The sequence below is a fragment of the Lycorma delicatula genome, chromosome 1 (assembly GCF_047948215.1).
Source record: "Lycorma delicatula isolate Av1 chromosome 1, ASM4794821v1, whole genome shotgun sequence".
Taxonomy (NCBI): Eukaryota; Metazoa; Arthropoda; class Insecta; order Hemiptera; family Fulgoridae; genus Lycorma; species Lycorma delicatula.
The window spans coordinates 133,641,909-133,660,776 of record NC_134455.1 but is presented as its reverse complement, the minus strand read 5'-3'; the positions used below and the strand labels follow the sequence as shown (position 1 = coordinate 133,660,776).

Genomic DNA, 18,868 nt, shown 5'->3' with positions numbered 1-18,868 from the left:
AGTCAGAAAATGGTTCGTTAATGAGTTTAAGCTCGCAAAACATTTAGCCCTGATTTCTGCTCCCTCTATGAAATTAAACCGAACTAAAATTCTTAGGGTACAAAAGCAAGGAATGAATTTGGTGCTTCCTTATGCGTTTTATCTAAGAAATTGAATAAAAGTGGTCCCAGACCATTCTCTAAATCCTCTAAATCACTAAATTCTTTTTACTAAAGCTGTCTATTACTCAACTGCCAATTCTACTCTTTAATTAATTTTCTCATCTCATAATACATAATATGGATTATTTTTTAACCTAATATTATTTAAAAACAGTTGTTAAGTAGTACAGTTACATTAGTTTTAAAACAACCAGACTTCTATTTCCATTGCCAACTGCCATGAAGGCCCAGCTAGCTGTATGAGGTGTGTTCAAAAAGTAACGAGAATTTTTGTTTTTTGGGAAGAATTTTATTTTTTCATCTACATTAATGTTATCCCCTTCAAAACAGACCCCCATTAGATATTATATACTTATGCCAGCGCTTCTTCCAATCCCTGAAACACTTCTGAAAATCAATCTTTGGAATAGTGTTTAGCTCTTTCAGTGATTCGCTTTTAATCTCATCTAGGCTTGTAAAACGATGGCCCTTTACGGTTCTCTTTATTTGTGGGAAAAGAAAAAAGTCACACAGGGTCATGTCTGGTGAATATGGCAGCTGGGGTATCATTACAGTGTTGTTTTTGACTAAAAATTGACAAAAAATCAATGAAGTGTGAGCAGGCGCATTACTGTGATGCAAAAGCCATGAGTTGTTTCACCCCAAATCCAGATGTTCTTTCGGATTGCTTCACGCAAACAGCGTTGAACTTGTAGGTAATACTCCTTATTGATCGTTTGACCTTGTAGCAAGAACTCATGATGCACTATGCTAATAAAATCGAAGAACATGGTGAGCATAACCTTCACATTCGACTGTACTTGTCGAGCTTTTTTCGGTCTTGGTGATCCAGAATGCCTCCATTGGGACGATTGAGCCATAGTTTCGACATCATATCCGTAAACCCATGTTTCATCACCTGATATGACACGTTTCAGTAGTTCTGCATCGTTATTGACTTCATTTAGCGACTTCTTGCAACTTTCATTCGCTGCTGTTTTTGTTCAAAATTCAGCAATTATCAAACAAAATTTGCTGTCACATGTTTCATACCCAAAACATATGAAAAAATTTCATGGCATGAGCCAATTGACATCCCAACATCTTCAGCGACTTCTCTCATTGTGATTCAGCAACATCATTTCTTTAATTTTTTCAACGTATTCATCAGTTGTTGAGCTGGGGAGTCAGGGGCGCTCATCATCTTCAACATCTTCACGACCTTCTTGGAAACGCTTATACCACTTTTAAACCTTTGTTTTACTCATAGCAGACTCACCAAAAGCAATATTTAACATTTTTAAAACATTAATACACTTTATTCCAATCTTATAGCAAAATTTAATACAAATTCTCTGATTCGTTATTTATACAAATAAAAAATCACAGATTGTACCATTGTGATTGATTCGCAGATTGTGATTGTGATTGTGATTGTGTTATCCTTTTTACAGCTGACAACAGACTAAATATCCAATATGGCTAAAAATGTACTGATACTTTTCAGACATGTTTACCAATAAAACTACGAAAAAATCCCAAGAATCAGACTAATACAACCCATGAAATTTCAAAATTTTTGTTACTTTTTGAACACATTTCATATATCTGGCTCTTTTATTAAAGTTTTCTGATCACATTAAGAATATTTTTACCATTTTTAAACGCATTGAAAAACCCCCGGAAACATTTACAACAGAATTCTACATTACAGTTTAACCACTGCTAAGTAGAATTTACTTTTATTTTTAACTGTTTTGAAAAAAACAGCAAAGAAATCTTTAAATATTTCTGAACGCATTCTAAACAATTCAATATCTCTCAATAGACAAAGCAATAAGTCAAATATTCAATGAACTCAGCAATATTCCATCAAGAAAAATATGAGCAGTTTCAACACACCGAGTATAGTGTTAAGGAACCTTCTAAACGTCTAATATAATTCATCAGATTTGGTACTTAACAAAGGTTATGTTATACAACATAACATAACTAACAATCTTATATCGATCATGCTGTATATGTGTTGTAATAACTCCTATTCTTCAGATATTGAAGTAGAGCAAAGTGAATATTTTCTATACCAGCCAATCCTCAAAATTAAGTGATGAATCTAAATACTCGACTAACTATAAATCTGAGTTTATAATTATCTTTCTTTGCGATTTCAATCCTTACCAAAATATTACACAACTTTATTACTAAGCACACAAAGTCAATACATTTAATAAAGATTAAAAATCAGCACCATATTTTACTTTAATTACAATTAATAAAATAGTAAATGTCTGCATATCAATTAGTATTAATAAGAGATAATTACAGATATTGAAAAGTAAACTAAAATTTCAACTAATAAAAATATTTTTTCTCTTTTACATCTGTTCAGATTTACCAGTTATAAAATTCAGGCATTACATTAAAATTTATCCAAAGGAAAAATTAAATGATTTAAATTTTCAACAGATCAAATGTGATCTAACTGATCCAATCAATTAAATCATAATGAGAAGTTCTTAAACGAGTCTACTTTCAGTGATGAAGCAATATTTCATGTGTTGGAATGAGTACTACAGCATAATTTTTCCCTGAAAAAAATGAAAAAAACTATAATTGAAAACAACTTCCTGGATATGTTAGAAGAGTATGCGGTGCTCTAAATACTTGAAAACTCCAATCTCCTGTAATGCAAAACTCTTCACATTTTGCCAGATTCTTGCGGGATTACGGAAACAAAGCATTTCCTCACTGATGGATTGGACAACAGCAGATAGATCATATCATATAGATCTTTATTTCTTCTTTTTTTTTCTTTATAATCTTTATTTTTGTTTTCCTAAAACACATGATGTTCTCTACCATGTATGACAAGAAGTTGAATATTGCCTTGATATCTGTAGAGCAGCTGTACGAGTGCATATGGAAATCTACAGCACAGGTAGATTCTTGGAGAGTTTCTCTTATGTTGACGAATATGTCATGCTTTATTCCAAAATTATGACCGTTTGAAATCCAGCATTATTTTATATAGACACTATATGAAAAAAAAAAACCAAAAGTTGGCAAAAATGTTGATCCATTATCCAATGATTCAAGAAACAGAATATGAACATGTATAATGCTTTACTGATACTATTCTTTTTTGTTGTCTTAGGATACAATTTTAATGAAACTTTCCTGGAATAAAACACTTTATCCTATTATGTTTTGAATAATCTAATATTATAGTGTGTACAATGTTGCACATTAACTTTCATTCAATTCGATAAATGATGGAGGATATTAGCAAAATACTTTTTGTTTATGTGCACTGCACTGGTAAACCAAATTACAATTTCAAGCATTTACTCACCTAGCTAATGGTTCTTCAAAAATGCCCATTTTTATTAGAAGCGACATAAGATCACCACCAGGTATATAATCCATAACAAAATATAAATTATCTTTATCCTGTAACAATAAATATGACAATGTTATACACAAACTGTAATCACTTATTGTTTTAATTTTCATATGCTAATAACTATTTATATGTAAACTATTTATTACAAAAGATATAAACCATGTAATATACTAAGCATAAACACAGACAGCATATTCTTATGTGCGATTTCATCAAGAAACTGTACTTGAATAAAAATACTTGTAATGATGCCATCCACTATACACCAATGTCTAATAAAGTTATATAGCAGCTTTCACACCAACTTTATAATTTTTCAGTCTATATTTCACAAAGGCTTGATTGATGTGTTTTATGTGTGGAGTGATTTTTATGAAGACTAAATTGAAGAACTAATTGCTGAAAAACTAAGTTTGACATTCTCTGAAAAATGGATAAAATTAAAGTTCTAGATATTATTAAGTACGTAGTTTTAAAAGGTTTAACCCTGATACACATTTGAAAAGGGTTAGATTCTACTACAAAGGATTCTCATTTTGTTTTCAAAGATAAAAAAGCGAGCTGCTGAATTTGAACGTGCTTCTACATCCATTCAAGATGATGAATGCTTGGGACATTCAAAAACTTAAACAACCCAGAAAATCTTTACAAAAAACCAAAATGCTGTATAAAATTATCTCCAACTGAAGATATGTCAGCCATTTAATAATTTCAAATTAGGCCAAAATCAAAAATCTGGTTGCTTCATATAGAAAAAGTAAAGGTTATTATTAAGGAATAATGTTAAGACTGTCAGCTGTTCATTTATCAAAACAGGTGGGAATTATAAAATTGAAATCATTAATTTTTAAGCACAAAAAAAACACATTTGTGTTGTGTGAGCAGGCCCCCATTTGAATTGATCATATAACAATTGATCAATTTATTGTTAAAAACAATAAAAACATCTTAAAATACTTTTTACACGCAATGGGTCATGAGTTGTTACATGGAAACCAAAGCACTGTCGCACACTAGATTGAAAAAAATAATCATTTTAAAAATAAAATCCGCGACAAGTCACTTCCACCTAAACATCATGATATGAATATATGTTTAACTCTTTTAACAGTGTCAAACAATTAAGTAATTTATTCTATTTAACAGTATACAACATTTTGAAAAAACAATGAGAAAAGAAACAGACGGAGGTGCTATGCTAAATATTCATCATGTTATGCCATCAAAATATGTCCACATTCATATTGTTCCTTATGAGAGCTTTTAGTGAAAAAAAGGCAGTCGCACACCTTTCTACTACCTAGTATCCAAGTTTGGGCTGTACACTTTTATTGTTTAAAATAAAATAAAATTAAAACAGCTGAAGTTTTCAAATAATACAGAAACTGAAATTTAAATACTTCACATTAAGGATTCCATAAAGCATTCTAACAGTAAACAGTACAGTAGGACAGTACTTTGAAAGATTTAGAAGGAAGGAATCATCAAATAACACCATAAAAATATTTAAACGAAGTTTTGTTTTTTTATGTATAACTTTTGAGCAGAAACATGCAGTTACAAAAACTTAACCATGTCACACCTATAAGAAAAAATCAATTACATTTCTTTAAAAAAAAATCAATAACATAAATAAATAAATCTTTTATTCTGATTGGTATATAATACATTATACAGGCCACATCAGAAAAAAAAAGAACTGTCTCAGCATCCGCCAGAATGAATCAAGGGAAACCTGTGGTAAAAACCTGATCACAGCAACATCATAAAATAAACATTTAATTATAAAATTAGAAATAGAAAGATACATAAGGATAATAATATTATTAGGCATTAATGAAAATTATTTAAGCACATATTTATTATTATGCTGAACAGAGATGCAGGAAATTTGTCTTTTTTTTTAATTCTTTAATTATAATTTAAAATTTAATTGACAAGAGTAATATTTGTTTTTGTACAAGAAAATTTTTAACTTAAAACAAATTGGTGGAAATTTTTTTTAAAATGATTTGGTAATTTGTTAAAAATGGCAACAAATACATAAGGCCTTTTCCATAAATAAAAAGTATTATGTGAGTAACATGAAAACATTTGTTAACTGGTTTGATATTATTTTTATTTATTAAAAACAAACTTTTTTTTAGTAATGATTGCACATAAATGAGTAACTTCATCGTATTGATAGTTTTTTAGTTACAATTACCATTATGACAGCAGTTAAAACTAATTTTGGCTACACAAATTGAAATTTGTGTACACACAGAGAGAGGGATGGGTGGGAGGGTGTGAGGGAGAGGGAGTGAGAGAGGGTAGGGAGAGGGAGGGAGACCTGGGAGTGGCTGGAAAAGTGGTCAGATAAAAAACAGCACACATGAATGAGTATTCACCTACTTCCCAAAAAAAAACACAATTATATTTCTTTTTAAAGAAAAATTTCCACAATCAAACTACTTTAAACTGGATATACTAAGTTTATTTCTTATGACTGAAATGCACTTCGAAGTTGGTCCTTGTTCTATACATAATATAGTGAACTCTCTATAAAAAGACCACCCAAGGTCACTTTAGAGATGATCATGATAACAGAGATAACCTATTACCAGTAATTACTTTGCAATATTAAGATTTTCAAGGTGTATAAAAGAATATTAGATGTGTATTTGCATATTTCTTGAACCTAAAATTCCACAACAAGCAGTAATAAAAAATGTTATGGAAGAATTCAGATAAATTTTGGATTTGAACAGTCTCTTATGCGAAAGAGTTCCAAAATTCCTTCTATCCTAGTCATATTGTTTAATTATTTAATAAAGTAGATTATACGCTCTAATCAAATTACTCAAGCAAACCATACACACTACAATTTCAAGAACAGGTACAGTGAAAATATTATCAACATTATGACTCAAAATGCTTACGTTATCTCAAATGACACTGATAACAAAAAAAAAGCAACTTGTTGAATTACCACAGTAGATCAATTTTTAAAAGTACCTTAAGGGAAAAAAGAAAATCAGATATTACAGCTGGTGTGCAACAGGAATAAAATTTTCAATAAATCACCAAGATTGAAAGCAAAGAATTTATCACAACTAGCAACATGATAAGATTCAATCTATTGGAAGAGAATGTAAATAAATACTAACTTTTTTTTATTTAAGTATATTTCTTATCATTAGACTGCATATTGCAAGCAAAAATAAGTTTCATATGAATACAATGTGAAGAAAATCATAAATAAAATTAAAAAAGAAAATGGGGAAAAGATCAAGAGGACCATTTTGTTAGACTTTTTGAGTAAATAAAGAAAAAAAAGCAGTAAAAACAAGTAAAGGAAAGATGATAAAGAAGCAGAATTAGCATCAATGAACGTTTATAGGAAGAAATGGTAGAAAGTAGAACAGCGAACCTTTGAATTCACAAATTGTTGTTTGCATTTAAGGGGAGGTGTAAGCACTACGGGCAATTCCCCTACGTTATCAGATACCACCTCTAAACCACTAATAGTTGTACCATAGTCTTTATGGTCATAAGGTTACTACAAAATAGCAATTAACCAGCCACATACAAAAATTAAAACAATAAATAATTTTAAGCTATAAACATTATATTAGCAATCAATTACTTTAAAAAAATAAAAATAATTTTTATTACTAATAAGAATTAAACTAACCTGAAACGAGTAATAGAGTTTCACTACCCACTCATTATCAGCTTCAGCAAGGATATCTCTCTCAGCTTTGACGTGGGCCACCTGATTCCTCTTTAATACATCAGCTTTTCTCAGAGTTTTCATCGCATATAAATGATTTGTGTCGATCTTCCTGACCAATGCCACTTCTCCAAAAGCGCCGACCCCAATGGGTTTAATTTTTGTAAACATTGATTTGTCCATTTTAGCTCTTTTAAGTCTTATGTAATTTGACTCTTTCTGCGACAACATTTTTCTCATCTGACACTGAGCTTCTGCACTAAGTCCTATTTTTGCCATTTCAGTTTCCAATTGAAATCTCCTAAAAACACGCTGTTTATATGATTTTAAAACGTTTTCGACATGTTGTTCCATGAAAAACTTAAAAGCTTGTGGGGAATAATTTCTCACTTTACAATCTCTTCTTTCTTCTTCTTTTTCTTTACTCATATGCTTTCTTTCAGGTATAGGTGACTCGTGATCAATTTTAAAAGGCACTCTTTCATTTCCCCCACCAAACCTCTCGTTACCACCGTTCTGTGCCACAGAAGAAGACGATGTAGGTGGAAGAGGTGGGGTTGAAGGTGAAGGACACTCGGGTTGAGGAGATTCACCAGGAGAAAATTTTCGTTGTAAAGCCGGATGGGACGCAGGTTTCTGTAATCCAGGAGAAGTGCGAGGTGCTGTTGTGCTTTCCACTGTAGCCGTTCCAGTTTCTTCACCGTATGGAGGAGGAGGAGCCATGCCTCTCTGAGCCGCTAAAGCCTGCATGGTGCTAGCATAACTTGGAGGTTCAGTAGTAGGTACAGTGACCGCTGTGGTGATGGATGCCTGCTGTGGCTGTGCAATAGCTTTCTGCTGTTGCTGCTGCTGTTTCTGTTGCATCGATGTCGCATACGATGGAGGAGGTGGAGGGGCAGTTGCTGTCTGCAAGATAGGTTTTTGAACCTGTGTGCTCTTAACAGACTGCATTATGATTGGAGGTTGAGTTTTAGCTTGCCGTGCACCCCAAGAATGCATTGGTGGTGTCGGTACGGCGACTGAAGTCGGAGTCGTAGCACCACCCGACACTGTGACTGGACTAGGTGAACCGCCGGAATATACTCCTGAGGAGGACGGTACTGAAGAGGAAGGACTCTTACGATAATCCTGCGTTGGGCTCTGTCTACTCTGAATGGAAACAGAATACGACGGAGGTGGAGGAGGGCTGACCGGCGAAGGTGAGACAAGCGGATAAGGTGGAGGCGGTTCAGATGAAGTTGGATACAAACTGAGAGCCTGCATCTGCTGCGATAACTGCTGCTGAACTTGAGGACCGTTCTGGACGACCATAGGTTGCCTGCCGGCTATAGACACAGGGCTGGTACCACGAGCAACAGATCCGGGCGCTGGGCTCATGCGTTTTAACATAGCAGGATATGCATGCGGAGCATGCGGTGGAGGAGGAGGAGGGGGAGTTGACCCGCTCCTCGGTGGTGGTGGTGGCGGCGGCTCAAATCCACCCGGGGAGTACTGGCGACTAAGTTGAGGATGATCAGCTCCGCCTCTAGGACTATCAGATCGTGAACTGCCTGCACCGCTGTCCAACGCCGGACTACCTCTCGGATGCAAATTCAGCTCCCTCTCCAATGATGGTTTTCGTTTCAATTTCGATAGGCCTGCACATTCAACAAAATTCACAAACTACAATATAAAGAACTTTAACGAGATAAGATTGCAAAAAAATCTTACATAATCAAAATTAAATGTCAAACATTACAAGTGGCCAATGAATCAACAAAACATCGATCAGTAATAAAATAGTCCATGACATATATCAGTATCAAAATTAAATTACGTGATTTGACAGGCAAAAGAATTTTTTTTTCTTTTCAATAACAAATAAAAAAAATATAAATATATATATTCATATGTATGTGTGTGTAAAGATCTGTACGCACATATATTGTACGGTTTTTTGGGGGAAATTTTCATCTTCCCTATTTTCAGTTCTGTATTATTAGTTTTTTCAATGGGATGTGACAATTTTTTTTTGTGAAAAATTTTTTAATGACATATAATCACATACTTCCTTACAACAATAAAAATAAAAATATATGACTTAATTTCTGTTCAGTGTAAGTTACTCTTGCAACAAGATTATGAGTACCAGAAATACTAATAATGTTTTGAGTTAATCTCTTCTCTTCATTCTTATGAAACATTTAAACATTAAAGTAAGATTAACGACATTTCCACTGATTTATCAATTTATGATTTTACATTATCACTCTCAGATATTAGAAACTGAATAGATACCTACTCATTTTACATCGGCTATAATAAGCGAGAGTCACTACTGCAATTTCTTATTTTAATCGAAAAACAAAACTTCATAAAAATTTCAGACAAACTATAAAGAATAATAAAAAATAAACATCACTGAAATCACCATCACTTACTCTTTTATCGAGATCATTTTTGTTAGTTACACAAAAAAAAAAGTAGAAATATATTTTCCTATGTATACAGTCCCCTTTATGTTAGACCCATGCAGTTTTCATTTTCATTCATCATTCATTAATCTCTTTTACCTTACATTTTGTTTCTATTTATTTTAGTTTGGCATGAAAATAATTAATTTTTTCAGTTAATAACTAATCATTTAATTATGTTTAACATCTATTATATTGAAAGTTTTCTGGTTCGCATTTTTTTTAATCTCTAGAGCTTTATAATATGGCTGAAATATTATAGATTTAAGGAGAAAAATATAACAGTGAATGGGAAGCTTAAAAGAAAATTTATTACTGTTTATTAATTAATATGATAAGAAACAAATAATTTTTTTTTGTCTTCAGTCATTTGACTGGTTTGATGCAGCTCTCCAAGATTCCCTATATAGTGCTATTCGTTTCATTTCAGTATACCCTCTACATCCTACATCCCTAACAATTTGTTTTATATATTCCAAACGTGGCCTGCCTGCACAATTTTTTCCTTCTACCTGTCCTTCCAATATTAAAGCGACTATTCCAGGATGACTTAGTATGTGGCCTATAAGTCTGTCACTTCTTTTAAATATATTTTTCCAAATGCTTCTTTCTTCATCTATTTGCCACAATACCTCTTCATTTGTCACTTTAACAAATAATAAAAATGTTTGTAATTACAGAAGCCAAAGTAAATGAAAACGCTACAGCAACATTTGGAAAAAAGTATTATATAAAAAGTATTATATAAACTAGATTTAAATCGTTCACCTTTTACTACCCAACTTGAATATAGTTGTAGTAGGCCAACTAAATTGACACACCAAACATCAGTTTACTCATATAAAATTTTCAGAACACTGTGTCAAATAAGAGTACATAGATTATGTGTGGCAACTATTTTAATTTTTTGTAAATAAAACCAAATAATTTGTCAGCCGCTGTATAATTTTTTTTTGTTGGTAACACAACTGTATTATCTAGTAATTCCTATTTGAAATTAGATAATGGTGATATTGAATTTTAAATATCTGACAAAAATAGTTATAATTATGATTGCAATTTAAAAGTACAGTGAAGCATAATACAATCTTCACTCGAGTGATGTAAAAAAAAAATTAACTACTCCAACAAAATATAAATTGATTTCACAACTTCAATGATAGAAACAGAATGTTTCTATCTAAATATGACCTGGATGAAAACTCTCCAGAAATTTAATATATGTAGCTCTTTTGTATGAAGTATTTGTAACTTATTTACCATGAAACAAACAGATGTCAAGATGAGTCGAGTTGTAGCTGAATATCGGACTTTCACTTAATTTTCAAAATGAAAGCATGATTTATAGAAATACCGTATTTACCCATGAAATTCACACATCTTTTTATAAATAGTTTAAAAATTCAGAGCATGTATTACATGAGTAAATACGGTAACAAAAAAATTTCTAGCATTTGCAGGAAATAGTAAGAAATATACATTTATTATTATGTATAACAATTTTTTCTATTATGACCAGAATAATATTTTAAAAATCCTGGCTTTGAGGATTAACACAGGACTTAAAAATGCAGCAATTAAAGGATCGAATTAACAAAGGTAGATAAAAATTGGTAAATAAAAATTTCATTAAAATTGGGATGCAATATAAATAAACTATTACTCATTGTATTTCTTTTTATTTCAGACAATTTATAGAAATGTTTAACAATAATCTTTTTTTTGCTTTTTAAACAATAACCTGCATTATTCAAAAAGAATACATTCTGGTAAAATTACCATGAATAACACAATCTGAATTATATGAAAAAATAAAGGAGACATACTTTTTTATGATACAATGGGTCGGTTGCCTCCTCTCTTTTCCCTACCCTTTCCTTAGCCAATTCTTCCTTCTTTGGATGGAAGATGTGAAAATTTAGTCAACCAAAACTCTAGTTCCACTTGTAATATCATGATGGACTCTTGTTTCCTATTCTGGGGACTGTTCAAAAAGCTAGAGTACCTACTGGGTAAAGCCAGACCTCTTATTTGTTATCTAAGTCTAATCTGACCAACAATATATACTAAATGCACCTATAAAACATTAAACTCTTATCAGTTATGAGATGCCTCAAAGAATATCATTTATTGCATTGCTTATTTACTTTTTAAACTTCTGTTTAATCACATTTTTATTTTATATTCACAGCCTTATAAATTAAAATAAATTAACTGAAATTCTCTTAAAATAAAATTTTATTTTTCACATTAGGATTATTTTTGTTAACCCATTGCTCGTCACCCTTACTCCTATATATTCATGAAGATTTTTAGATATTTAAATAAAAAAAGATAAAATAAAAAAGGAAAATAAAAGAGTAATAGATAAAATAGCAAACATGAAACTCATATAATTTTTTCCTAGCATCTTATTTATAAGACCAAACTTATAAGACTTTTTTTCCTGTTTAGCCTCTCAGAATCACCATCAGGTATACTTCAGAGAATGAATGAGGATCATATGTATGAGTGTTAAGTGAAATATAGTCTTATATAGTCTTGTACAGCCTCAGGTCAACCATTTCTAAAATGTGTAGTTAACTGAAACCCAAACACCAGTAAGCCACAATCTAGTATTCAAATCCATATAAAAGTAACTGTCTTTACTAGGATTTGAACGTTGAAAACTCTCGACTTTGAAATCAGCTGATTTGTGAAGACGCATTCACCAGTAGACCCACCCGGTGGGTAAACTTATAAGTTTGGTCTTCTTATTAGACAATAAGTATGTTTAATACAAACTTAAAGTTTGTAAAAAACTTTTCTGGATTATTGAAGATGTAACAAAAACAGTTAAAGAAAAGCTGTCATGGAGACCTCTTAATTATGAGACTAGAACATTTTCTACTTGGTTGCTGCAGCTGAGACTACAAATATACAAATAAACTGAAAACTATATTTTTGGATTTAAAGGAGCGACACCACCCTACAAACGCCCAGCAAAGGGAATCAATAGCCTCCACTGTAAGCTGATTGCCTGCCCTTATAAATATAAAAAATATATCACAATTAAAAAAACATTAATGAAAATTAGTATACTTATTTAAGAACAGGATGCAGAAAATTCAGGAATTTTTTAAAATAATTTTTTAATTAGTATTAAATAAAAAGTCAGAGTAATATTGTTTCTGAACACGAAATCTTTTAATTGTATTTAAATAAATTGGTAGGGAGATTTTTTAAATGGTTTGGTCATTTATTAAAAAGAGCAATGTAAGCATAATAAGGCTTTTCCTTGTTAACTTAAGTACAGGGTGTCCAGGCTAAAGGTACCCAAAAAATAATGGCTTATATTTAGAAAACCAGTCTTTGTGATCTTAAATCCTTCCTGTCTCAATCGACAGGAAATATTTCCAAAGTTTTTTTCTGTATACTCTCAAGGTCGGTGGAATATGCATACGCAGGCAAGCCAACTCAATGCAATTACTCAGTAGCAGTCAATCGATGCAATTACTCAGTAGCAGTCAATCGAGATGTGGATCCCACAACAGAAGGTTCCATGCACAGTTAGGTTAGTGGAGTTTCATCAGTTACACATATTCAATGGTGTATACAAACTAAATAGAATATCGATCCTCCTACAACCAAATTTATTCGTCAGTAGTATATGAGTTTAAGAGAGAGACAGGAAGCTTGGTTTCACAAACTGGAAATCATCCAAAAATTTCAGTTAGTGACGAGACTGTGGATCATGTACATGATGCATTTACTGCCAATCCTGGAAAGTCAATTAGGTGGGCCAGTTATACACTTATAGTTTCTGATTCCATTGATCACGATATTGTTCATAAGCGGCTCCATTTGTGAGCGTACAAGTTACAACTCCATCATGTTAAACCGAATGAACGCCGCCACAACATCAGTTTGCTAGAGAGGCAATGCACATAGTCGAAAACAATTCTAATTATCTTTATATGTTTTTATTTAGTGATAAAGCACTTACATACATGAAAGAAAGTTAACAGACACAATTGTCAAATCTGAATATTGGGAACCACCATACACTAAATGAAAATATAAGGGATACTGAAAATCAATGTCTGGTTAGGACTGCACAAAAATGACATCAGTCAGTTTTTGCTCATGAAGCCCACCAGTACACACATATACCTTGACATGCTTGACAACTTTGCGAATCCTAAAGGCTTCAATTTGAAACAAGATGCTGCTCCACTGCACTTTCATCAAGACCTTTCAACGGATGTTGGATCGGACTAGGAAGTCAACTGCATGGCCACTTAGATCACAAAATATCACTCCTTTGGAGATTTTTACTTGGGGATTTATTAAAAGCTGAGAGTACCAAAGAAAAGTTCAAGGTTTGAACGATTTAAAACAGAAAATTATTGAAGCTGTTGATCTAATAATACCGCACATGCTCTTAAACATGTGGAAAGAATTATACTATTGTTTAGCAGTCTGCCTAGCTACAAAAGTTGTACATAATGAACTTTACTACTTTAATTGGTAAACTCTATGAAAAATTACTTTTCTACACTACCTTCTATAATTTTCATAACTTTCAAATATTAATAATTGTTAAAACATTTTATTTCAAATACGTATTATTAAATTTATTGTATTTGAAAAAACAAAACGACTCTTTTAGAATATGTTTAATCAGTTTAATAATACTTTTTTCCTAAACAAATAATTGTTGTATTGCAAATTAAAGAAATTATTTGTAATTTTCACAGTTCAGTTAATAGACAATAATATACTGTATTTTTCTTTAATACTACTGAATTAAACCATAACATCAGAGCTGAAACATTAATAATCGCGACAGTAGCTGTAGAAAAATTAGCTTAATTAAATATGTCCCCTAATTTTGTTTACTCATACAAAATAATTTTTTTTTCAATCTAAATAAAATAAGGGAAACTTATTTAACATTAGTGAAACATTCAACTATAATGTTAACAATTTTTTTTTAACTATATGTCAACATTACCATCATTTGTTATGAGAAAATATTTTTAAAAAATGCTGGCAACAGGAGTATTTTCCCAGCACTGAGAAATACAAGCTGTTGTTACCATATATATCCTTAATTTAATATCGGCGGGCGATAACAGTAGCAACAATGTAAGCGAGACGCACAGTACACGCGTTGATACAAGCATCACTCCCACCACGCAGTTCTCCCACCACAGTGGCGCTGCAGCCCCACACACTGAGGCACCAATAAAAGAGCGTTCACCATGAGAGTGAATGCAGTTCATCGCTGACCGCCACCTGAAGTTGGAAGAAGTTTCCTGGCCGGCTCAACGTGGTACCTCCCAGCAGATGCCAACATCCCCACCGGAGCAGCAGGCCTGGCGGGCCTGCCGAGGGAGCCGCTGGACACAGATGCCACCTTCCTGCTCCAGCTCCAGCTCGCCAGGCATAGCAGCAAGGGCCGGCCCAGTGTGTGATTGCTTGGGGAAAACTGCCTTGGCGCGCTGGTGAAAGACGACCGATGCCGACCCAACACTGCAGGGCTCTAGGGGGCCACCACTGCCACTGAGGGAAAGCTCGGTTGGACTTCAATGGATGAGTCGCAACTCCTCGACTTCACCAGAGACCAGCTTTCGGAAACGACAGCTCTTCTCAGAGCTAATGCTAAAAAACAGTCCTTTTCGGGGCCACCACAACGTTATGAATTATGTGCCGTCGAAGCCATTTGGCGACACTGTATTTCAAAAACTAGCTTCTCAAAATATTTCAAGATTTTCCTTTACAGCTGTTTTCATTTGACTATTATTTAAAAGTAAAAAATTAAAAATCTGTTTTTTACTATATATTATTTTAAATAACATTATAAATTACATACAATAAAAAAATGAATAAAAATCTGATGAAGTTGTAGGACTTTCCCGTCACACGGCTTACACACGCATGCATGTAACTTAATTTAGCACTTCAGTGTTACAATAGCATTCCTTGTTGTTAACACTGGGTACAATTGAAGCAGTATACCCTCTTAGCCACTAGTTTAGATCATTTTTTGGGATGGGAATGCGCGATTTGGAAAAATTTTTTTTTACAAGCATTGTTATCTTTTAATTATTAACAAATGTGCCTAAGAAAAATAAAGCATTAATTAGGTGAAATCTCGAGATACTGAGGGTGACCTTGCTCAACAGCCTTACCTCCTTGACTTTTCACGATGAAAATTTAATGGCATCAATGCCCCATATATAGACGTAATCTGACCAAATCTGGTCAAAATCAGTCCAGTAGTTCTGGAGATGTAAGGTGATTTAAAATACTACATTGAACACACACATGTACATATGAACAATCAGAAAATTTCCATCAGGTTTTTTGGATTCCTTAGATATCAAAAAGTCAAGATCTGATGGAAACTGCATAAGCCTAAATTGGACTGATTACAACACTTTTCCTTCTACTGCTTTGCCACTAGATGGGAAAGTATAAAATATAAATCATAAAAAATGAAAAACAGTAGTAACATTTAAATTTTTTTTAAATACAAAAACAGTGACCATAACTATTAATCCCTGTTATTTAACAAAAAATAAATAAATAAATTAAAAAAAAATAATTTCAATGTTAAAATAATTTCTAAAAATCACAGTTTGTATGTAAAAAAGTATTTAAAAACAATTGCAATAACTTACAGTTTCTGAGTGATAAAGGTGAAACATTTTAGACATATTGAAAAATATAAATTTTCAGAGGAGGCATAAATCCAAATCCGTATGATTATATATATATATTTTTTTGAAAATTCCAATAATTCAATACCCTGACCATTGTGCTAATTAAATTCAATTTTTCAACTTAACCCCTAAAACAGAGTACCAGAAAAACTTAGAAATAACTAATACAAATAATCGACTTTCACGGGATCCCACATCATCAGTTGGTACACGATACTATAATTACTTCAAACAAATAACAAAAAAGAGATAAAAACTTTAAAAATTTAGAGAGAACATAAATACTCTAATGACCAAAAAATTGTAATAACACAAACTCCACTACCACTACTAGAATGATGTATATATCTAAAATGCCCATTGGTAATCATTTCATTTGAATTAAGCAGTTCCAAAACTTTACTTAAATTCATCACAATTTGTTAGCTAACGTGAATGATAAGCGACTGTACTAAGAATGTCCCTGTGTGATTATTTTAAATGTATTGCTATTTCTGGCATACATTTTTTTCCCATTGTGAGAAACATTTTCCCAATTTTTTGCTGAGTTTTATGTAATAAGTAAGTGCTACACTTTTGACTAAGAGGAAGTTTTTTTTCTAAACTCATCTAAATGAAACATCAAAAACAGAAAATTGACAAATATCCCTCCTCCTTGGATATCATGATTAGTTCATCCAGTCTATGGAATTTAGTGAAAAACAGTGCAACATACATACACACACATTTAAGTAAACAGAAACAGACATCCAATTGGAAAAATGTTTGTTTTTTTTTGTCTTAATGCACTTAGTGGGTGTAATGCTAAGATTTTTTTTTGACTGATCACTATACTTTACCGAATATAAAGCTATATATTTAAATAATCATCCAGTACAGCAGTACAGAATATGGAGGTAATATCTTACCTTAATTTTGAATGAAAACATTTTTGCAGAATAATAATTTCATCACTGCATAATAAGAATAAAAATACTAAAATAATGATAATTGTGTATTAATTTACAAGAGTGCTGCTATCTGTTTCAGTTATTATAACAACATCTCCTTATGAATTAGGCAGCTGAAAGAGAAAGCTGAGTTCAACACTCTTCTTGTAATAGGCTTCCTAGATTATGCCAAAGTCTTGACTCAGTCAGGTGGAAAAATCTGTGATAACTATTGAAGGAGTTGAGAGATTCCTGACGAGAAGGAGGTTCCTGATCATCTTTTTACCCTCATTCAAAACCTATATATAAAGAAGTGTGGTACTTAAACTGAAAAATGGCACAATGCCTTTTACCTGTCTACAGGAGTACAAAGGATTGTACTCTGTCCCCAATCTTATTCAACATTTATGGCAAATATATCGTGCAGAAGAGCCTGAAAAACTGGCATGGCAGTGTACAAATTAGAGGCCGGCCTATAACCAACTTAAGGTTTGCTAACGATACAGCCCAGTTTGCAGGTTCTGAAGTTGAAATGAAGGAGATCCTTGACAACCTTGAGCAAGTTCTGCTAGAAAGACAGGCACTGGAGCTGAAATTAAACATGGGAAAAACAAAGGTTATGATCATGGACAGAGCCAACAATCTTTCAGTCAGGGATTTCAAAAAGGTGGACCGTTTTGTATATTTAAGAACAACAATAGATAAAGATGGCTGCTAGGAAAGAATTAATATGAAGAACAAAAATATACGAAGAATTATCTTTGTGAAGGACGTTCTCATTAAGCTGAAAGCTATTTGGAAAGCCAGGGCACCCATGTAGAATAGAAAGTTGAGACTGCCTTCAAGTACTAGTCATACCAGTAGTCATGTATGGTGTTGTGACCTGGACCATTAAGGTGGAAGACTGGAGAATTGATGCATTAGAAATGTGGACCTGCAGAAGAATGCTCCATGTCACATGGATGGAAAAGAGGATGAACAACTTGGATTATAAATAAACTGGATGTACATAAGAGGTTGTCTGCAATATGCTTCTGCACATCCTCTGCTTTTTCAGCCATATAGTTCATAGGCCCGGCGAATATCTTGAGAAGCTAGTCATACAGGGAAAAGATAAATGCAGAAGGTTACATGGAAGACCACTCTAAAGATGGCTGCTAATTGACCACTCTAAAAATGGCTGGCTAATTGAAGAGGCAACTGGAGAAATGTTAGGCAGGCACATCAATTCAGATGGCAGAGGACCATGAGCTATGGTGGGAAATTCTCAATGGGATATGAATCAGATCACCAGCTCACATGAAAGGAAGGATCACTGATGACAATGATGTAAAAATATTTATTTATAATTTAATGATGCACGGTTAAATTAATGCATACTGAAAAATAACTGATTATTTCTATATTTGTGGAGGACTGATGAAAACTGAACAGTGGGACTATTGTTTTGTGTTCTTGTTCTTTTTTAAAAGTACACAAGTGAATACAGAACCAAAAATATTAAATTAGCCAACTTCA

The 18,868-nt window shown here is 32.6% G+C and overlaps 1 protein-coding gene across 2 annotated transcripts in view; it reads right to left on the bottom strand.

Moving 5' to 3' along the window:
• wts (serine/threonine-protein kinase warts) overlaps nucleotides 1-18,868 on the bottom strand; it is a 101,511-nt gene that overhangs the window by 25,811 nt on the left and 56,832 nt on the right. For both annotated transcript variants that reach the window (XM_075361517.1, XM_075361525.1), the window contains exons 4-5: nucleotides 7,220-8,895; nucleotides 3,493-3,590 (exon numbers count right to left, since the gene is read on the bottom strand). In XM_075361517.1, coding sequence (XP_075217632.1) covers nucleotides 3,493-3,590; nucleotides 7,220-8,895 — 1,774 coding nt within the window. The remainder of the gene's footprint in view (nucleotides 1-3,492; nucleotides 3,591-7,219; nucleotides 8,896-18,868) is intronic.